This window comes from Eptesicus fuscus, chromosome 17 (assembly GCF_027574615.1).
Source record: "Eptesicus fuscus isolate TK198812 chromosome 17, DD_ASM_mEF_20220401, whole genome shotgun sequence".
Lineage (NCBI taxonomy): Eukaryota > Metazoa > Chordata > Mammalia > Chiroptera > Vespertilionidae > Eptesicus > Eptesicus fuscus.
Window position 1 is genome coordinate 49,244,187 of NC_072489.1, and position 23,509 is coordinate 49,267,695.

The following is a 23,509-nucleotide window of genomic DNA, read 5'->3' on the forward strand; positions in this document are numbered from 1 at the left end:
TCATGGGCTTCTGGCACACTACCTGAAATCACCCTTGCTAAGATGTTACTGCTATTAGAGAGCCTGGCTACAATCGCTATCTGGTTTATTGAGGAGCATCAGATAAGCTCAAATTCCCAGATTATTTACTGTTTTGTTTCACAGCAGAAAAATATCTCGAGATCTGTCATCTTTAAAATGCTGCTAACTCTATGTGGCTTCAGTGTGTAACACTGATTTCCTCCTAAGTATCTCTTCAATCTGCCTTCTGTCTTCATTACTACCCTCCTAATCTAAGACACCATCATCTCTCACCTGGACTACCGCCATAACCTCCTAACTGGTATCTCTGCAACCACTCTTACCCTGAAGATAATTCTGATGTTTCCTCCTATCTTTTTGCCCATACTCTGTTCTCCGCTGGGGAATAGTTTTTCTTCCCCTTTGGCCAATTTATCTCTGCCTAATAACACTCTTACTTCCTCTCACTCATAACTTCTTCAGGAAAGCTTCTCCTCACCTGCAAAAGTAAATCAGATGTTCACATACCTCATCACACCCTTATTTTTTCTTCTTACAGTATGCAGAAATATAGTTATCTGACTGATTAATTTATGTCTCATTCGCTGTACTAACTCCATGAAGGCAGGAATTGAATCTCTTCTCCTTAAAAATGCATCCCCAGTACCTATCACGGTGCCCTGTATACAGTAGATGTTTCTTAAAGAATGGGAGGTTTTAAAACTCCAGGTAGGCTGTTCAAAGTTGAAATGGACTTTGTCTTTTGTGCTGCATACCATATTAGACTCTTGAAGGAGAAACGATAGAAGAATATGCAACTCTTGCTTTAGCAACCTCTTTGATTATTTGTATTCTAACGATGTTAATGATAACACATTTGGAAAGGAAAACAATATGTGATATTGGAAGAATAAAAATCTTCAAACCACCAGTTCTACAGAATGTGACAATTAATTTTAAAGAACATTTATTGTGTTCTTTGTCATGAAAACAATATCTCAAAACTTATGTATGCAAAGAACCATATGTCTGTCAAATATTGGTGTGTACCTGTGACAATACATAGTAATTGCATTATTTTTAAAGTGATCTAGGAAATAGTGAGTATCAATTTATGTTTGAATTTCAAGCTGATGAAAAATTTCTTCTCTTTAGTATCTTTTGAATGATTAACACATTCTGTGTGATATGTTCTGTGATATTGTCTTCCACTAAAATTGAGTTTAAATGAAAAATTCTCAAGAATTATTTATATACCTCTAAACAAACTCAGACTTTTCATTAAATGCTTCATTGAAGCATAAGTTTGCTGTTGCTGGGTTTCTTAAAGATATATTCCTCTGTGGAAATACCTTTTGAAGGAGACTTAAATGATCATGCCTTGTAAGTCAGTAGGGTAACTGTTTCTGTTCCTATTTGATGAGAGGCCTTTTGCCAGAATATTAAATATATGATGTGGAAGATCACAAATCATAGAAAGGGAATTCAAAATTTCATCTTGCATAGTTCTCTACTTTATGAAGGTAAGATATTACCACTCATTTTATGATTAAAGCACATGTGGCCTAGAGATGGTAAGTGATTTGCCCAAGCGTGATAGGTACAGGTAATGGTTGAGTTTAATATCAAATTGGATTTTAAGACTGTTGACCTGAAGAAAGCTTTCCCTTCTAAATTTCTTCTTACAAATGAAACAGCATTGCCTCATTTTGGATATAGCATGATTCTTTGTTATTTCTCAGGTGAAGACAGTTTTCCAGATATTAATCTAATCAGATAGGTTGGATGGTATGATTTGACAAAATATATGTCTAGACCCCATTTTTGGCCAATAATGCTGAGTGTTTAGTTGTAATTTTCTTAGTAAATCCTGCCTTTTTTGTTTATTTATTGCAAAAAGTAGATGATGGAACGTGAGCTACATTAGGGAAAGGACTTTGTAATGTTAGAGTGTTTGTATTCTCAGTGTAGATACCCAATAAATACATACTAATTGAATGAATACGTGAATATTTTCAACCCAGTTACATAGGTATTTTTAAATGAAATGTTGACATATGTTGAGAAGACTTTTAGAGAAATTTGGGCTTAGTTGATTGCCCTTTGTGTGAAACTGATCTAGGGATGTTTAATATTTTTATTCTCATTGTCAGTTTATTTTAGCAGGTACACTTATTGGAGACAAAGTTATGTTTTTTTCAACATTTGAAGTTGAGGCCCGTATTATGAGAAATAGCTGAGCAATGTGTTTCTTTTATTCTTTAGCAAACATTTAAGTATCACTAGGAATTTAATATTGGTTTGGTAAGTACCAGTATGTGCCATTTTCATAAGTTTGAAAAATAACTTGGATCTTACTGGTTAAGTAAGTTTAACAAGTGTGAGGCACTGTCTTAGAAGGTGAAGGTCTCTTATTCTGCTTGTCAACAGGAAGACTTGAATGTAAATGGTTATAACATTACTCATAATCACCAAAAGCTGGAAACAATGAAAATATCCATTAGTTAGTGAATGGATAAATAAAATGTAGTATATTTATACAATGGAATATTACCCAGCAATAAAAAGAAACAAACTACTCATACATATAACAAAATGGATGAACCACAGAAACATTATGTAAACAAAGTCAGATACATATGAGTACATAGTAGATGATTCCAAAACTATAGAGATAGAAAGCACTCCCGTGGTGGGCTAGGGGATGGGAGTGGAGATGGATTGCAAATGCACACGAGGGAACTTTTTGGAATGATAGAAGTTTTCTAAAACTGGATTATGGTAGAGGTTACACACCTGCACAAATTTACTGAAGCTCATTGAACTGTACACTTAAAATGGGTGAATTTTATATTATTTAAATTTACACCTGAATAAAATGGTTTAAAAGAAAAGATAAACTGTTCTTATTTATTACAATAAAATAATGAAGAGCCTTGAACATGTGACAATGCTAAAAAGAACTAAAGGTGGAATGAATGAAGATTAAGCAGATTCCTTTAACACTTGAAATAAACTAGTAAGTAGGGAGTATAGCTGGTTAGAAGAAGGCATCTCCACTTTCCTGAAGCTCCCAGAGCAAGAAAATTGAGCTGTACCGCCAACCTCACCTCCCTCACCCCCTTTGAGAACCACTTTTCCGTGATTCTTCGAAATAGATGTACAACATCTGTGTCTGCTTCTAGTACTATAGGGAGAAACAGGGTATATTAACAAGTAAAATTAGGACCAACTTCAAAAACAAGGACTTGATATTTATTATGGGTAATGCTGTTAAAATTCACTCCCTCACCCCCGGCCCTCCACCCTCCCCCCAACGAGTACCCGTTGAATGTTTTTTCATGCCTCTTTCCTGAAAATATTGAATTACAATTTGGAACTCAAGTGATTAAGGAGCACTAATATTTTCTCCATTTTTAAACGTTTTTAGACTGTTGCTCTGTAATAAAATGTTACTAACTAATGAAGTAGTCTAGATAATTAGTGGTTTATCTTCTTAAATTTCCTGTCTTAACCTTTGAAAATATGCTTAAGAGCAATAATTGTGATCTTCAAAATTCTCTATAGTTTCCAATATTGTTCTCTCACCTAAGAAGTAATTATTTCACTAATAATGTGTAAACTTTAGTATGTATTGGGTGCTTCTTAATTTCTGGCATTCCTAACATTAGAAAGCAAGCCAGGTATATTTATCTTAAATCCACTTAACATTTAAAAATTACATATGTAACATGTATGTACTAACATAAAGTAATATGTAAAGTAATATGTATATTAAACTGGCTCCAAACCTCTAATCACGTGGTTGGTCTTTCTGGCATGGTCAGCCTCCAATGTGAGTCATCTCCTTAGCATAAACTCAAGTGTGGTCCCAGGGCCCACCATGAATAATGGAGTCATTGCTATAACTTGGGAAATTCTAAGGTTTTAGAAGCTCTGTCTCAGGAAGTTGGGACAAAGACAAGACAAATTCTTTTTTTTTTTTTTTTTTTTTTTTTTTTTTTTTATTTTTTAATATATTTTATTGATTTTTTTACAGAGAGGAAGGGAGAGGGATAGAGAGTTAGAAACATCAGTGAGAGAGAAACATCAATCAGCTGCCTCCTGCACACCTCCCACTGGGGATATGCCCGTAACCAAGGTACGTGCCCTTGACCGGAATCGAACCTGGGACCTTTCAGTCCGCAGGCCGACGCTCTATCCACTGAGCCAAACCGGTTTCGGCCAAACCTGCCACCTTTTAATGTGAGGACAATGCTCCAACCAACTGAGCCACACCGGCCAGGGCTGAAATGATGAGTTTTAAGTCTATGAGAGTGAACAAAGTTCACTATTGACATTTGTTCACTAATACATATGGATTCAAATATTTCCCACAAAGTATCTGTTGATGATTAATACAAATAACACAGGTTTTAATCACCTTACATTTTACAGACTTTGTAAATTTGTCCACCTCAACTTTTTTCTTCTTCACATATATATATATATTTTTTAATTTCTTTATTGATTAAGGTGTCACATATTTGTCCTCATCCCCCCATTCCCATCCCACCCCTCTCCCCACGCATGCCCCAATCCCCTGTTGAACTTAACCGTTGGATAGGCTTATATGCATGCATACAGGTCCTTTGGTTGAACTCTCCCCCTCCCCCCACCCTCCCCCTACCCTCCCCTATCCTCCCTCTGAGGCCCGATAGTCCGATCGATGCCTCCTTGTTTCTGGTTCTGTTCTTGTTCCTCAGTCTATGTTGTTCATCATTTCCCCTAGATGAGCGAGATCATATGTCACTAGATATATACTAATAAGAACTGAATGTGAGACGAGCAATAATAGTTATGCTGACAGGCAAATGAATCAATCTGTAGCGAGCTTCCCCCTGGACCAACAGTTCTTTTGAGACCCAATTTCAATGTCCAGTAGTTCCTTATGTGTACATGTCAGCACTGACCCCTCAGCTCTGGATGGTGGACAAATGGTGGTAATGGAGGTCCGACTCCCTCTGGTTTGGTCTCGGCCGAACCCAGGGGCACGGCGTCACCCGGACTAAGGGGCACGTGGCCTCACCCATACCCAAGGGGCGCGTGGTCTCACCCGGGCCTGGGACCCAGCCTCACCCGGATGGATCCAGGGGCGTACAGCCTCACCCGGACCCAGGATCTGGCTTCACCCGTACCCAGGGACGCTTGGCCTCTCCCAGACCCAGGGGCACGTGGCCTCACCCGGGCTTAGTTGCACAAGGCCTCACCTGGTTCCAGGGACACATGGTCTCGCCCGGACCCAGGGACGCTTGGCCTCTCCCAGACCCAGGGCCACTTGGGCTCACCCGGGCCTAGGTGCACGAGGCCTCATCCGGATCCAGGGACGCATGGTCTCACCCGGACCCAGGGACGCTTAGCCTCTCCCAGACCCAGGGGCACGTGGCCTCACCTGGGCCTAGGTGCACGAGGCCTCATCCGGATCCAGGGACACATGGTCTCACCCGGACCCAGGGACGCTTGGCCTCTCCCAGACCCAGGGCCACTTGGGCTCACCCGGGCCTAGGTGTACGAGGCCTCGCCCGGATCCAGGGACACATGGTCTCACCCGGACCCAGGGACGCTTGGCCTCTCCCAGACCCAGGGCCCCTTGGGCTCACCCGGGCCTAGGTGCACGAGGCCTCACCCGGATCCAGGGACACATGGTCTCACCCGGACCCCGGGATGCTTGGCCTCTCCCAGACCCAGGGCCACTTGGGCTCACCCGGGCCTAGGTGCACGAGGCCTCACCCAGATCCAGGGACACATGGTCTCACCCGGACCCAGGGACGCTTGGCCTCTCCCAGACCCAGGGCCACTTGGGCTCACCCGGGCCTAGGTGCACGAGGCCTCACCCGGATCCTGGGACACATGGTCTCACCCGGACCCAGGGACGCTTGGCCTCTCCCAGACCCAGGGCCACTTGGGCTCACCCGGGCCTAGGTGCACGAGGCTTCACCCGGATCCAGGGACACATGGTCTCACCCGGACCCAGGGACACTTGGCCTCTCCCAGACCCAGGGCCACTTGGGCTCACCCGGGCCTAGGTGCACGAGGCCTCACCCGGATCCTGGGACACATAGTCTCACCCGGACCCAGGGACGCTTGGCCTCTCCCCGACCCAGGGCCACTTGGGCTCACCCGAGCCTAGGTGCACGAGGCCTCACCCGGATCCTGGGACACATAGTCTCACCCGGACCCAGGGACACTTGGCCTCTCCCCGACCCAGGGCCACTTGGGCTCACCCGGGCCTAGGTGCACGAGGCCTCACCCGGATCCAGGGACACATGGTCTCACCCGGATCCAGGGACGCTTGGCCTCTCCCAGTCCCAGGGCCACTTGGGCTCACCCGGGCCTAGGTGCACGAGGCCTCACCCGGATCCAGGGACACACGGTCTCACCCGGACCCAGGGACGCTTGGCCTCTCAGACCCCGGGGCACGTGACCTCACCCATGCCTAGGTGCACGAGGTCTCACCCGGATCCAGGGATACACGGTCTCACCCGGACCCAGTGACGCCTGGCCTCCCCCAGACCCAGGGGCACGTGGCCTCACCTGGGCCTAGGCGCACGAGGCCTCACCCGGATCCAGGGACACACGGTCTCACCCGGACCCAGGGACGCCTGGCCTCCCCCAGACCCAGGGGCACGCGGCCCCACCCGGGCCTAGGTGCACGAGGCCCCACCCGGATCCAGGGACACATGGTCTCGCCCGGACCTAGGGGTGCGTGGCCTCTCTCAGACCCAGGGGCACGTGGCCTCACCTGGACCTAGGTGCATGAAGTCACCCGGACCCAGGGGCGCGTTACCTCTCTCAGACCCCTGGTCGCGTGGTCTCACCCGGATCCAGGGGCTCACGGCCTCACCCGTACTCGGGACCCAGCCTTACCCGGATCCAGGGGCCTACGGCCTCACCCGGCCCCAGGGTTCAGATTCGCCCCGACCCAGGGGCACTTGGCCTCACCCGAACCCGGAATCCAGCTTCACCTGGACCCAGGGGCGCGTGGCCTCACCCAAACCCAGGGGCGTGAGGCTTCACCTAGACCCAGAGGCGTGTGACCACATCTGAGCCCAGAGGCTCGCAGGCTCGCCTGGACTCGGGTCTCAGCGGGGTTTCGTCTTCTTGATCCCAATTCCTGTTGGTCAATTCCCTCTCAGCAATTCCTTCGGTCATTTTCTCAGAGCTCCAGGGCGGCTGCCACAGCACTCGTTGGGCGGCGGGCTCGGCAAGGCTCTGGTGTGCCCGGTGCCCGGCGGTGGGCTGGTCCGGTGTCACTGCGTCGGCCCTTGGGTCTGCAACGGTGGCCAGTCGCTGAGCGTGCGCACCTGGCCACTTCGGGGCATTGAGATTCTTGAAGGACTCGGAGGTCAGCAAGCACGGAGTCTCCCTCCCCATGTCTCCCAGGGGCTCGTCTGTCCGTGCTAGGCAGCGAGTGGAGCCGTCCCCTCAGCCGGAGACCGCCGGGGGAACTGCGCCGAGCACGTTCCAGGCCACCATTGTGTCGCCTGAGCCATAGTTCTTAAAGTGTGGACTTTGGGTCACCGGCATCAGCATCATCCTGCGTACCCTCTCTTTTATTCTAGTTGTAGAGCATCTGCTCAGCCAGCCCCCCGGTCTTTCTGGCTGGTGTCTGCTCTGCTCTCCCGTCGTAGTCTCAATATTGTTGTGGTAGGCAACGATCAGGCTGCCGCCCTATGTCTCCATCTTGGTCCTCCTTTGTACAGTTAAGTCTTGATTGTTGTTGGTGTCACTGGGAGGAATTGTCCTCCAGGCCAATTGGCCGTGAGGACCCTCTTTGTCTATATAGGAAGAGTTGCTGTGCAGGAGACATGTTTGTGGGCCGGGTCTTGATGCAGCAATGCCTTGGCGCTCACTGAGTCTGCCTCTAGAATGCCTCCCTTATGCAAGTGATTGAAATCTGGTGTCATCTCCCACCAACCACTAGATGCCCTCGTTTCTGGGTCTCCAATGCAGTGTGGGTCAGCCACTACCTGAGGCACTCAGCAGGAAAAAGCTTCTGCTCAGCTTGGCTGGGGCGGAGCCACAGGGTGGAGCCTACAACCTTGGCTTCCTGTCAGCCCCGCCCTATGAGGCTCCCGTGTCTGTGTCCCTCTGTATTCCCTGCAAACACCTCTGAGAGAAACGCGCCCTGGAGTTTCGCCCACTGCCAAACAGTCCAGTCCCTCCCCTAATGAATCTGGACTCCCAGATTCTCGCCTGGAACTGGGTTTCAGTGCAGTTGGAACTGGGTCTCAGCGCAGTCTGGCGTCCCTGTCTCCTTCCCAGCAGGGCCCCCCAGTGGCGCAGGCAAAAGTCCGTCCTCTGCGCACCTTCCAGTGCGCGCGTCTGGAGCCGCCGCTTCTCTGTGCCTCCGCCACCACAGCCCAAATTCATTCCCCCAGCGTGCGCCTGGCTTCCCAGGGTTTCGCCCGGAACTGGGGTTCAGTGCAGTCGGAACTGGGGTTCAGCACGGTCCTGAGCTTATGTCTCCTTCCCGCTAGGGCAGTTCAGTGGCGCAGGCAACAGTCCGTCCTTTGCGCCCCTTCCCGTGCGCGCCTCTAGAGCTCTGCCTTCCCCCGCTCCTCTGTGCCTGCGCCCCACAGCCCAGATTCATTCCCCCAGCCTGTGCCTGGCTTCCCAGGGTTTCGCCCGGAACTGGCGCTCAGTGCAGTCGGAGCCGGCGCTTAGCACACTCCGGAGCCTTTATCTCCTTCCTGCCAGTGAACGCCGGCCAGGCCGTCAGCCGCCCCTTCCTCTCCGGCTCCATCCTCCCCGCAGGCGCGCGTGCTCGTGTCTCCGCCAGTTTCTCCATACCTCAGGCTTTTACGGCTCCCCCGATTGTCCCCGTGGCCTTCTCCTTCCCCCCAGCTGTGGGCATTTCAGTCCGCCAGCTCTCCTGTGGTTCTGGACGATGTCCGTTCTGACCTCTAGTTGTGCCTTTGAAATTGTTGTGCCCGGCTGCAGGTTAGGTGTTTCACCTATGCCGCCATCTTGGTTTCCGACAAGACAAATTCTTTATTGTTAAACTGATACTTTCCATACATTGTTGGGTTCTATTTGCTAATACTTTCTTAAGAATTTTTATGTCTATGTTCACGAGGGATAGTAGTCTATTTTTGCTTTGTTTTATTTGTTATCCCAGTGTAGTTTCTTTGTCAGGTTTTTGGAATCAGGGTAATAATACTGTCCTCAAAAATGAGCTGGGAAATGTTCCCTCTCTCTTTATTTTCGGAAAGGTTTTTCTATAAGATTGGTATTATTTATTCCTTAAATGCTTGGTAAAATTTACTACTGATGATTTCTGGCCTAGAGTTTTCTTTGTGGGAAGGTGTTTTTTTTTTGTTTTTATTACAAATTTAATTTCTTTAATAAATGCAAATCTATTCAGGGTTTTTAATTCTTCTTGAGTCAGTTTTAATAGCATGTGTTTTTAAGAATTTGTTCATTTCCTTTAAATTGTTGAATTTATTGGCATTAAAGTTGTTCATAATATTCTCGTATCATCCTTTTAATGTATATAGGAACTGTAGTGATAGGCCCTCTTTCACTCTTATTTGTACATATTAGTAATTTTTGTCTTTTTTTCTTCATCAGTCTTCAAAGAAGTTTATCAGTTTTGCTGATTTTTTTAAAGTCAGCTTTCAGGTTTATTGATATTGTTTCTGTTTTCTGTTTTGCTCACTCCTGTTCTTGGCATTATTATTTATTTCCTCTACTTCAGAGTTTTTTTGTTCTCAGCACTATTTTGGGCCAGATAATTCTGTTTTGAGCATCATAGGTTGTTTAAAGCATCCCTGGCCTCTCCTTAGAAAACTCCAGTAGCGTTTACCTAGTTGGGATGATCAAAAATGTCTCTAGATATAATCAAATGTCTTCTGGTGGACAAAACAGCTCACAGTTGAGAACCATTGCTTGACTTCTTTCGGTTCAGTTTTTTTCTTTTTCTAGCTTCTGAAGATGGAATCTTAGATCATTGATGTTGGGCTCCTCCAGCAGCAACATAAGGATTTAAAGCTAAACATATTTCTCTAAACACTGCTTTAGCTACATCCAACATATTTGATAGGTTGTGCTTTCATTATTTTTCAGTTCAGGATATTTTCTAATTTCTCTGCAGTTCATTCTTAGATTTGTGACACATCTTCCAAGTAGTGATTTTTTTTCTACCAATAGTTATGTTACTGTTACTGATTTCTAATTTAATTCCATTGTGCTTAGAAAACTTACTCTGTATGATTTTCGTACTTATAAATTTATTTTAAAAATTGTGCTTTACAAAGTGCATAACTTAGGAATATTTATGCAGTATGCCAAAGGATTTGTCAAAGACTTAAATTAGGGTGTTTGCTATAATTGAAAATGAATTGATTTTTTACAGAATTCAGTTTATATGTAATTTTTCCCTGTTTATTGAATATGTATGTATAGAAAAATGTACAAATCTTAAGAGTACAGCTTGATGAGTTTTCACAAAGGTGAAGAAATAAAATATTACAGACTCTTCTTAGAAGCCATTCTCTTAACGCTTCCCAGTCACTGTCACCCCCTCCCTGATTTTTGATACCATAAGTTAATTTTGCCAGTTTTGAACTTTTTATGAATGGAGTTACACAGTATGTATTTTTGTGTATTTGCCTTCTTTCATCCAACGTTATGTGGAAATTATGAAGATTCTCCCATGTTATTGCATAATAGTTGTTCATTCTCAGCTTTCTATACAATATTACATTATGTGAATATTTCACAACTTATTCATTCATTCTACTATTGATGGATATTTGAGTTGTTTCAGTTTGGGGCCAGTGAAAAGAATGAGCATTCTTTTGTATATCCTTTGGTGAACATATATGCATATATTCGTTTGGTGTATTCCTATAAGTGGAAATGTTTAGTCATAAGGTGTGTATATATTCAGCTTTGATATGTAAGGTTTAAGCAAAATTTTATTGTAGTTTTTGTTATGCATCCTTTTAGGCACTTGTTTTTTTGTGGTCTTAGTTATTATGGTGATGTGTTTTTGTCATTGTTAAAGAAAGCAATAAATTTCTTATGGTGCATTTTTTTCTAAAAGTCTGCAATATTAAAAAAATATTCTAAATCCCCACTATATGAGAATGCATTTATAATTGTATACTTGTATTATTGTACCAATGTTTTATAAATACAAGATAAAGCTTAAGAAGAATAAATATAAATAGCAGTTTTACTATTCCACTAATTGTTTTTCACCTCCTTCAGGTATTTTGCAGACCCTTTCTCTAAAGTTTTCTGGTTTTCTTGCCCTTTGAGGTGTGTGTGTGTGTGTGTGTGTGTGTGTGTGTGTGTGTGTATACACATATATACTATACATATATACATATATACACACATATATACTATACATATATACACATATATACACATATGTATATATATGGAGTGTAAGCTCTAGGATACAGTTAGGAGATACTCATTTAGCTTCATAGAATATGTTCTTTTCATTGTGTGGAGGGCAACATCCATTAGGCACTTTAGGATTAGAAAGTAAGTGAAAGAAATACGTTAGTAAATTGGGAGTTGGCTCATTGATTCAACAAATATAGAGGTATTTTCTTTTACAAGAAGTGAATATTAATTCTGAGAATGGGGGCTTTTATTTTCCTTCCACAGTGGCACTACTCTTACAATATTGTGCAGTTTCCGTTCTGTGCTTCATCTTATTGACTGCCACCAAACTGCCCCCTAAAGAATTAAAAGTTTATGTATTAGAGCTGTGTAGTAGTCATTGAAAAGCCACAGATCTGGTTGAGATAATGACTCCCAGTTAAATAGGGAATGTATTAACATGTCTGTCTTACAGGGATGTTATTTGTGAAAAAGATTGCCTGTAATTCAGTGGTAAAATGATAGAAATGTCATTCTCTCTGTCCTTGGAAGCTAAGCATTCAGAGTAAGGATGTCTGAAAGAAAGACAGTTCATTAGTGTTTGCTCTCAGAGGGGCATTTTAGTTGGAGAAGAAGAGTGGGTTGACCAGATGGATTATTCAGTTCATCTCAACCTTATAGAGAATTTATCATAATTGGATATTTCAGTGGCACATTATTGGAAGGGCTTGGTTGGACACACAGGCTCAGAAGAGCAAAGAGGTTGTTTCTGAGTGTGGCAGTATGTGATAAGTTCAGTTACTCATTTGTTGCCAGCATTATTTAGATCATTATTTTCTCTGTGTACATATAGTTAGGCATCTTCCTCTCTGTCATACCCTAAATCTTGTACTGTCCTCACAGCTGACTAAATAATGAAAATACCAATCTTTTCTTTCAGTTTCTTCTTTCATCATTATGGTGGTTTATTTTCAAGCTAATTCTGGATGTTACTGGGAACCTGTCAATTTGTCCCATGTAGTATACATAATACTTAATAATATTTATTAAAAACTAGAGGCCCGATGCACGAAGATTCATGCAAGAATGGACCTTCCTTCTCCTGGCTGCCAGCACCACCTTCGGCTCTGGCCAGAGCTGCCTTTCCACCTTCCCACACTGCCCAGAGGCCCAGAGCGGCTTGGGTGGTTCAGAATGCCTGCGTCCCGCCCCGCCCCCAACCGCTCAGTGACTGCCTATGCAAATTAACCTGCCATGTTTGTTGGGTTAATTTGCATACTCACTCCTGATTGGCTGGTGGGTGTTGCGAAGGCAGGTCAATTAGCATGTTACTCTTTTATTAGTGTAGATAAGAATATTTGCAGTAGCTAACATTTCAGTTTTACAGATGAGGAAACTGTTAATCAGAGAGGTTAGAATTTGTCCTCACAGCCTAAGACAGCTTTGAACACTTAAGATACTCAATATTTGTTGACTTGAGATTATAGGCAAAGAACAACCATAAAAATAGGAGTAAACACTACTGATGCATTTTTTTTTTAGTTTGAAAAACATGGCAGTGTGATAAAGATTTGTACATATATAATCATTTTTGCTTCTTATTATTTGGAAATCGTGTTTAATTTTGCTAGTGGTATAACTAGATATGGCATGTATCTCCTGGTTTGGTGAAAAAGTTCATATTCTTAGCTATCATTTTATATTTTTTAGAAGATAAATGATAAAAATCTGAGAGAGGTGAGAAGAACTTGCTGTTGAAATTTTGTTCACAGCAGAGGGTCAAATTATGTTCTTTTGCTGCTCCTTTGATAATAGGCTCAATATAATATTGGAATTCAACAATTGGTTATCTTTGGGTATATTGCCTTTTGTTTTTATGGCCATATATGGGATTGCTAAACTGTTTAGAATAGGTTTATGGTACACAGTCTACTTCTCTCTAAATAGACTGTTACCATTTATTACTTTAGTATTACATTGTTTTCATTTTACTTGTTCTGAGTTTTCTTCTCAGATGATGGTAATTAAACCAAAACTTACTAAGAGGGAGTGGGGAATTTTATTATTGATTACCCATTCAGATTTTTAATAATATTTCTGTTTTAAATCTCCTTAAAATGCCTTTTTCCTATTATAACTTATTGACTTACTTTGACATTTCAATCAAACAAAAAAGAACTTAAAACTTTTTATAAACACCTATATGATACTAGATATTTAGTTGTAATATGATTTACTTATTGGGTATTGAACTCTTGTCTCTGTTAGACTAAAAGTTCTATGTTTTTATAGTTTCTTCCATCTGAATTGTACATATCTTTGCCCTTAATTTGGCTGAACTCTCAAAGAATCCTAAGATTCTTTTTTTTACCTTCTTTGATGGAGAAGTCCTTTAAGATAATCTCTTAAAAATGAATGTTAGTCTTTTTCATCCTGTGTCACTTGGACCTTATGAAACGGCCAAGAAAGCAAAAGATGGACAGGAAACAGTAACTCAGAGAAGCCTTTGGCCCTTGAACTAGGGCAGTGGGTAAAATGTCCACAAAATTATGAGACTGACAAAAACACTCTTATTGTTAAAATTTAGAAATTTGATTATTAAACATCCATTTGAAAAATAAATCAGATTAAAGTCATCAGTAATGTAATATTCTGAAGGCATTTAACATTAGCCAGAATACACTATATTAAATGGTTAAAAGTTTTAGTTCTGGTGATAGGAGCTTAAATTCTCCTTTAAAGAAGTCCTGTTATTGTTAATGTTAAATTATTGTAAAAGTAATACATGTTCATTCAAGAAAACTAGTATAACATAGTTCTGATAGTAGCTAACTTCAGAGTTTATTATATTCTGCTGTTCAGTGTAATCTTGTTTATTCCCCATAACCGTAATATGAGGCAAGTATTATTATTTTTCCTAGTTCATAGATGAGGAAACTGAGCACAGAGAAATTAAGGGACTTTAACAAGGCCACACAGTATTTGAACCCAGGCAGTCTGGCCGTAGAATCTGTGCCCTTCAGTATTCCTTGTCACCAGGTGGTTAAGAACTTGAGGTTTGGAGTAAGAAAGACCTGGGCTTAAATGATGGCTACCACTTACACTCTTGGGACAAGAGCATCTCTCTTGACCTTTCTAAGCCTTAGTAATCTTGTTTATAAAACAAGGGCTATTTAGGGGATAAAATGAGATAATGTATGTTAACTGCTTGGCATATTCTTTAGCAGACACTAGGCTTCTTCAATAGATGGTATTATAACAAATACTGATAAGCAAAAGGAAAAAAGTCACGAAAAGAAAACAACCATTGTTAGCATTTTGAGGTATATCCTCCCAGTCTCTTAAAAATGTGTTCCCTCATGTTATTATATCTTCTGCTTATGTTATTTTTCTCTCTTATAACTTTTCCTTGTTTATATTTTACACAAAAGGCAGGAAGGCTTGAATTTGTCTGTGTCACTTAGCAGTAAGGCAAGGCTGTTTCAGCTTCTATGCTGCCAAAACCTTTTCTCCCTATGTTTAGGAGTAAGTGGAGATGGAAGAGGACATAGAAATACATACTTTTTTTCTCTCATTTTAAACAAAAATGAGGTTATATGTGAATTAAAATTTCTGATATAATGTCTACAAATCAACAAAATGTGGGATAGCAGAAATAGGAAAAGAACATGTGCTAGTATTAATTTTATTAAAATAACAATGAAACTCCAGTTTTAGAATATTTAGAGTTATTAACTGAAAATACTATATCTGAGTGAACAGTCTATTTCTTCTTGATGAGTGAGATTATAGAAGTCTGATCATATATTGCATTATTAATAAATTCACTGAATTCGATACAGCAGTAACTAAACTAATCCCTCCTTTCTAAAGCCTTAGCAACAAAACATGGCTAATGCTCTTTTTTTCTTTTCCTTTTAGGTCTACACACAATGAGCTGGAAAAGAATCGGTGAGTCAGTGATGAGGTGCAGTTTTCATTTATGTTTAAAAAGCAAACTCAACATCTTACCTGTGAAAATAATGTACTAATGCATATGTAATCATATATATATATATATATAGTATATATTTTTTAATATTTTTATTGATTTTTAGAGAGAGAGGAAGGGAGAGGGAGAGAGAAGCATTGATGTGAGAGCAGAACATCAATCAGCTGCCTCCTGCACGTCCCCTACCTGGGATTGAGGCTGCAACCCACGCATGTGCCCTGACCAGGAATAAAACTGGCACCTTTTTGGTGCCCAGGATGACACCTAATCAACACTGGCCAGGGCTGTATTTTTAAAAAAATGTACAGCATATCATGATTCTGCTATATATGTATTTTCTCCAAAAAAATACCTTAAATAGTAAGCTTATACTATCCAAACTGGAAATACATTTTTAAGTTCATTTCAATTTTGAGTTTATGGTATAGCCTTTGTTTCTGTCTCTGAAAACAGATCTATTGTGATAGGTTCATGGCTTGAATATGGTCTTGCTAAAGTATTAGGTTTCAGTAGTGTAGCTAATACATATTATGAAAAATTGTACACCATTGAATTTCTCTTTCTTTGTAGTTTTGTTCATTTATTCATGCATTCAGCAAATCTTTATCAAGCATGAACTATATGTCTGTCAGGCAGGCATAATGCTTTACATAGAAAATATAAGAATGCATAAGATATTTTCTGTCCTTAAGGAACTTACATCCTCCTGGGGAGACAGACAGGTAATTAAAACCCTATGTAGTATGGTGAGTATGGCTATAGAGGAGCAGAGGTGCTGAAATATTACTTTGGAGGGTCCCCTTATTCTTTTTAGAGGGGGTCTTGGAAGACTCTACAGAGGATGGTGAGTGAGCATTGTATATTGAAGGAACTTCAAGATTTTCAATATGAGTATGAAAGATTGTTGCACCAGACAAGCCAGGCCAGAGGTTGACAGCTATGCTGTAGGGTTTGGGCTTTTTCTGAGAGCAATAGGGGGCAGTTGGATGATTTGAAGATGGGTTGTCATACAATCCACTTTGTGTTTTGGAAAGATCACTTTGGCTGCAGTGTGAAGAATTGGTTGATTAGAAGAAGGGATCTCAGAGACAAGAACACTCTTTTGGAGGCTATTGGAAGCCGCCTTGGTAAGAGATGATGGGGGCCATTGGAGAAAGAAGTAGACAGAATAAAGAGATAGTATAGAGTATGCGCAATAGAAATTGGTGATTAATTTGCTATAGAAGGTTAAGTTTTAGGTGGTATTAGTATTTACTGAGAGAATGAATAAAGGAAGAGGACAAATTTGGGAGAGAAGGTGAAGGTTTTACAAATATTCTCTTTTTGATAGACATTAGATTAATAACCAACAAACTGGTATTGTCTGCACCAGTCATTTTGTTGTTATTGTTAATCCTCACCAAGGATATTTTTCCATTGATTTAAAAAATTTTTTAAAAATATATATTTTTATTGATTTCAGAGAGGAAGAGAGAGATAGAAACATCAATAATGAGAAAGAATCATTGATCGGCTGCCTCCTGCACGCCCCCTACCTACCAGGGGATCGAGCCCGCAACCCAGGCATGTGCCCTGATCGGGAGTCGAACTCTGATCTCCTGGTTCATAGGTTGATCCTCAACCACTGTGCTATGCCATCTGCGCTCCATTGATTTTTAGAGCGAGTGGAAGGGAGGGGTAGAGACACAGAGAGAGAAACAGCGATGTGAAAGAGACACATTGACTGGTTGCCTCTTGCACAAGCCTCGAGGAGGGCCAGGGATAGAACCTGCAACTGAGTGAGGTATGTGCCCTTGACTGGAATAGAGCCCCACCCTTCAGTCTGAGGGCTGATGCTCTATCCACTGAGCCAAACCAGCTAGGGCTGTACCAGTCATTTTTGACAAAAAAAGATTTCCGTGACCAACTTTTTGTCCTGCCCCCCCCCCCACCTTTTTTTTTAATAGAAGAGACCTTACAGATTGACTAGCCTAACTGCCTCATTGCAGATGAATTTAAATGTCAGATTCTCCTGAACAGGCTTAACATAGTCCTCCAGGCAGACTTTGGCTTTTACCACTTGGTTTGTGTTATACTCTGTTCATCTCCTACTGTAAAACTTAATCAGGTAGTAGCTGTTCATGTCTCTTTCTGCCACATGACTATAATTGCCTCAAAGGCAGGGATTCTGTTTTATTCAGTTTTTTATCTTGAGCTCCTAGCATTTGATGCATATATAGTTGTTGATGGCTTCAATATTGAGTGAAGGATAGAAGGGGAGCAAAGTTTAGTGGTTTAGGAAAGATGTTTGCTGGCTTGTAGCAAAGCAGTTTGGTAGGAAACCTTTCATTTTAAAGAATCTCTTTTCTGCCTTATATTATGGCTAATTAAGACATAGCAAAAAGACCAATAAATAACAGCTCCGAGGATTCGACAAAAAAAAACAAACCCTTACATTGAACTTTAAATTAGAGCTCAGAGTATATTTTGGGTCACATGCTTTAAATACTGATAAACGTGGCTTTTGTAATAATTTCTCCCGCCTGAATGTGGTCCTTGGGCGAGACCCTCTTTGGAAACCTGGCAAAAACCTTTTTTTTGTTTGTTTGTTTTTTAACATGGAGTAAAGAGAATCTTCAGAATGGAGCTCTTTAAATCTTTGAGTAAACTTTGTTTCATGCATTCTGCATACCAGTTCTGATTTACCGATAACTTTATCACCCATAGTATTACTTTGCTATACCCTGCAAATTGTTTAATATAGTGTCTTTCTGTAGCACTGGTGTAACGTGTGGCTTTTATTGCCTGGACTGTACACAATCTCCAGTGTCTCCAGTGAAGGCTTTTTGTCCTCATTTTAGGTACTAAGGTCTGAGTCTTTCTGGTTGTTTCCTACCCTACCTCACTTAAGGCATGGCTCCCTCATCCTCTTCTGTCCTCTCCTGATAGTCCTAGATAGCCTTTGTCTCTCAAATTATTTCTTCCCCTCTCTCTTCTTCCCGTCTTTCCTTTATCCGTTCATCCCTCTCTCTCTTCCTTGAGACTTAATTGAAAGGTAATATAGAATTAACCTTTCCAAGATGAATTTGTTTTTAAATGGGGTATCTATCAACATGAATAAATCTTATTTAGTGGAATATGTCAGAGAATGAGTGCCAAAGGAAGAATCCAGTTTAATAACCTCTACTTCACTTCTGAAAAGTTACTAGCTTGTGATCCAGCAAAAAACCAGAAATGTTGGTAGATACAGGATGATTTAAGGGAGGGAGGTGTTTTAGCCAAATTTGCAAGAAGCCAGATATAAAAAAATATTTTAAAAATTTAAGCCTGTATTGCTACATTTTTAAGCCTTTATCTAGTTCTATTTAATGGTTCTTTTTTTCCCCAAGACACCATTTTTTATTTTGCATTTTACATTTTAAAAAAGTTAATCTAACTTTGGCATCCTTTAAAATAAATAGAATTTTGGCTTTGCCTTTCATTTGCTTTTGAGTGTGAGCTCATATGAGGAAAGTAATTCACTATGAAAAGGGCAATTTGATTTTTGTCTTCATTCTGAAAATATATTTCTGAAGTAATTCATAGTTTTGAAATGTTGCTGCTTTACATACATATTGATGTCAGAAGTTTTTTCTTTCTTTTTTTTCTTTTTTTTTTAACCTTGGTTCTACAATCTTGCATATAAAGCTGCTTTGAGGCAGTGCAGTGAGGAGTAGAGTAGGTGGTTCTAAACTGTTAGTGAACTTAAAGCCCCAAGATTGCTGAAGCCCTGGATCTGTCCTTGGGGAGACAAAAGCCAACAAACGTTGAGGTTCATATTCCCAGATCTCAGAAAGAAGCCTGATGGTGGAGATTTGGGTCTGGCTGGCCCAGAGAACTTTGTTCTGGTCCAAAATCACCCCAAAATGCCTACAGCTGATTAGGGAGCTTTAGATAGTCCCAGGACTGATGAAGAAATTCAGATCCTTTTTTGGATAGGTCCTGGGGGGCTTATTTCTGCCTACAACCCTGACAGCTACACTGAGCCTAGTCTAGATGGTTCAGAGCATTTGTTACTTGCGTACTCACCCTGTCTTCCTAGACCCGTAATAGGTCTTAACAGACAAGAAGGTGGAGGTGAAAGGTCAGCAGGGCACCTCTAGCTGTTCTGCATTCCCCAGGAGTCTGTATGAATCATCTCAGGGTAAAAGGAATGAATCTTGGAGATTTAAGAATCAAGAATTTACATTAGCTTACCTTATGTGTTGGGTCCTTTGGCAGAGTAGAAACCGTTACAGATTTTAGATTGCTTCATTGTTTTTTATTTTATTAAATTAAAATTACTGATGATGTTTTTGAAAGAACAACAACTTTAACAGGACTTTAATGGTCAGGAGCCTTAGTGCTGTGGCAAGAGAGGCCATCCAACCTTAATATCTGTCATTACATTGAAACAAAAGGCTCACCTTTATTGCAATGTTGGCAAAGCTAGAAGGCCCAAAGGAGGATAATGGACTAATAATGCCTTCCTAGGCAGAGCAGAAGTGCCTGAGTATTTTTGATTTAAAAAAAAAAAAGCATTTCCAATGAATGGTGGCAGTAGGTATCCTCCATATACCTATTGGTCGTACTTCTGAGGCAAAGATGAAAATAAGCATTTATAGAGTACTTGCTATGTTCCGCCACTATGCAATACTAAAAACTAGCCCATTTTGACCAGCATTACTACATTTTGAAATAAGACGATGGAAACACAAAACAGACCTAATCATGATCCTATCTGATCATAAATATGATAGCTGTGTTTAATAGCAGTGTTTTTCTTCAGTAATGATTAATAAAACCTGTGCTTGGCATCATGGCAGGTCAAATGAAGTATAAGATACTGACCCTATCCTATTCTTAAGGTTAAGGTCATTATAGTTGGGTAATTACAGATTTCATCTTCCAATACCAGGATCTAGTTAAATTAGCAGTGAATTCTAGAAAGGTGTACAAAAATTGGTTTTCATGCTGACCGTTGAAACCCAGTTGTGGTCTGTGTAGTCATTTTAGTGAGTCCTTTTGAAAAAGGAATAGAATAGAAAATATCAAAGTGCATTGCTTGAAGTAAAGTGACATGATGTAAAATACTGTGGTCACAGTAAAAAAGCCACTGCTCTGGATAGTCAAGGAGAATGTGTGCTGGGCCACGAAGAAGAAATAGAATTTGAATCTAAGGAGAGGGGGCAGGCCCTGGAAGCAGGAAGGTGGCATCTTAAGCTGTGTTCAGACAGTGAGTAGACCATATGGAGGTGAAGAACAGTCAGTCAAATTAATTGTGGAAAATGAGGTGAGAAAGGTGGTTCAGAATTAAATTGTGGAATGTTATTGAATGTCAAGGAATTTGGATTTTATATTGTTGACAGTAGTGAGTTTTTGAGGCTTTAGAAGCAACAAGATAGGCAGAGTAAAGCATTAAAAAAAAAAAAAAAGATTAGTCTAGCTATAGAAGCAGGGAGATGGTAGTGGAAGGATATAAGAACCAGCAGTCAGGTGCTAGAAATGGGAACAGAAAGGAAGAGAGAGGACTAGGAAACCATATAAAGAAAGAATATTGTTTTCCATCAACTCCTCATATTTCATTCTTCACATAGCAGCAACAGTGATCTCAAAGGATATATCTTGTCATTTTTGTTTATAATTTCCCACTGGCTTCCCATTGCAATTAGGTAAAATCTATGGCCTACAAAGTTCTACCATTCTATCCCTCATCTCCTACAGTCAGCTGGGACTGCCTCCCGCCCCCCCCCCACCCCCACCCAAACATACCATGTTCATTTTCATCGTGGGCTTTTGCCCTTGCTCTTCCTTTTGCTTAGAAAGTCCTTGTTCTAACTCTTCATCATTATTTAGTTCTCGGTTGTCAGGTCATCTCCTTAGAGAACAGTAATTGCCCCCCCACCCCAGTCACTCTCTATCCCATTGTCTTTTCTGTTGCCTTAACATTTATCTCTGAATTATTTCAGTTATCTGACTTCTTTCACTAAACCATAAATTTCAGGAAAGCAAGGACTTTATTTACGCTTAGCATATAGCAGTCATTCAGTAAATATTATTGAGTGACAAAATGATTCTGTGTACTATTGAGTATATTTGTAACCAATAATATGTGTTAATGAATTATAATAACGTTAAGTGAAAAATGACAAATAATATACTCTTGAAAGTGTAACAGGCATTATAATAAAATAATTTCAAAGGAGGTAAATGGAATATTTAATTAATTCTTCAGATGTAAATTATATGGTCAGGCCAGAGAGGCTCAGTTGGTTGAGTGTTGTCCTGGGCACCAAAATGTTGCTGGTTTGATTCCCAGTCAGGGCATATACTTGGGTGGGGTTGCAGGTTTGATCCCCAGTCCGGGAGCGAATAGAAGGAAGGCAACTGATCAATGTTTCTCTCTCACATCGATGTTTCTCTCTCTCTCAGTACATTATATGAAAAAGCTTGATGAGTACCAACATCTTAAAGGATTTTCCTACGCAGGACTTTATCCTGCTAATAAGAAAGGAGTCAGTAACCTTTCTTAAACAGGCTAATTGGTTCTTTCAGTTCATTAGATAGTATAGAGTACACTAAAATAAAGATGGGAGGTTTTGTAAAGGAGAACACTTCACTTGATGGAGTTTATGCTCCACTTGTGAGGTCTTGATTCTTTTCTCATTCCACGAGTTGAAATGGGAAGCATTTTTATGAGGTAAAGATGCATATATACTTGGAGACTAGATGTCACAAATAATTTCAACTTTTTTGTGTTAGAATTTTAAATATATACTTATATTGATCTTAATGGTTTGGACATGATAATGAATACAGTACTTTTTTCTATATTATTCACATGTCCCCATTTGACATGGAAATTTTGACAAAGTGTCTTAGTTTACCTTATCTTAGAACCACATATAAGAGTAAATCTTTGTGACCGTGGGTAAGGGAGTGGTTTCTTAGTACATCACCTGACTATTTAGGATTCCTTGGCAGGAGGAACATAACTGATTTTTAGCTGCATATTTTGGGTGCTTGGATGACATTTGTTTAGAATGAGAACATATACTTTTATATACAGTGTGCACATTCAAGAAAAAATGTACATTTGTTTTGTTAGGAGTGAAAAATAAATTGCAGCCCTAACCGGTTTGGCTCAGTGGATAGAGCGTCGGCCTGCGGACTGATAGGTCCCAGGTTCGATTCCGGTCAAGGGCATGTACCTTGGTTGCGGGCACATCCCCAGTAGGGGATGTGCAGAAGGCAGCTGATCGATGTTTCTCTCTCATCGATGTTTCTAACTCTCTATCCCTCTCCCTTCCTCTCTGTAAAAAATCAATAAAATATATTTTTTTTTAAAAAAAAAAAAGAAAAATAAATTGCAAGGGTGGTTTGGCAGAACTTGCATTAAAAACAAGTTATGGGGTTAAGTAAACTAAACCTTTATTGTAGGTTTGATATAACTGAAGCTGGATCAAAAGTCCATAGTTTTGAATTGGGTTTGATAATTATGGAAAGTTTAATCAAAAACTCTTATTAGCCTTGGTTTATTACTGAGATATAAATCTCAGTATTAAAATACCTTATAATAACTTCCTTAGCCTGATAAATAACATTTATGAAAAACCCACAGCTAATGTCATACTTAATAGTAAAAGACTGAATGCTTTTCTCTAAGATAAGGAATAAGACAAGGATGTCTGCTCTCATGATTTCTCCTCAGCATTGTACTGGAGGGTCTAGCCACGACAATTAGGCAAGAGGAAGAAATAAACGGCATCTAGATTTGAAGGGAAGAAGGAAAACTCTGTTTGCAGATATCATAGTCTTATGTATAGAAAATCCTAAGAAATCCACAAAAAACTATTAGAACTTATACACGAACTTAGCAAAGTTGCAGTATTCATGAATGACACACAAAAACCAGCTGTGTTTCTATACACCAACAACGAACAATCTGAAGATAAGAGAACAGTTCCATTTACAACAGCATCCAAAAGAATAAAATACATAGGAATAAACTGAACCAAAGAGGTGAAAGATTTGTACATTGAAAATGACTAGCCCTGGCCGGGTAACGCATCTGGTTAGAGCACTGTCCCAGTTCGCCAAGAATTGTGGGTTTGATCCCTGAACGTTGAAACCCATATA

General features: G+C 40.7%; 1 protein-coding gene across 2 annotated transcripts in view; it reads left to right on the plus strand.

Moving 5' to 3' along the window:
* Positions 1–23,509, plus strand: part of MXI1 (MAX interactor 1, dimerization protein) — a 74,274-nt gene that overhangs the window by 23,144 nt on the left and 27,621 nt on the right. For both annotated transcript variants that reach the window (XM_054729162.1, XM_008144294.3), the window contains exon 3: positions 15,304–15,333. In XM_054729162.1, the coding sequence (XP_054585137.1) occupies positions 15,304–15,333 (30 nt within the window). The remainder of the gene's footprint in view (positions 1–15,303; positions 15,334–23,509) is intronic.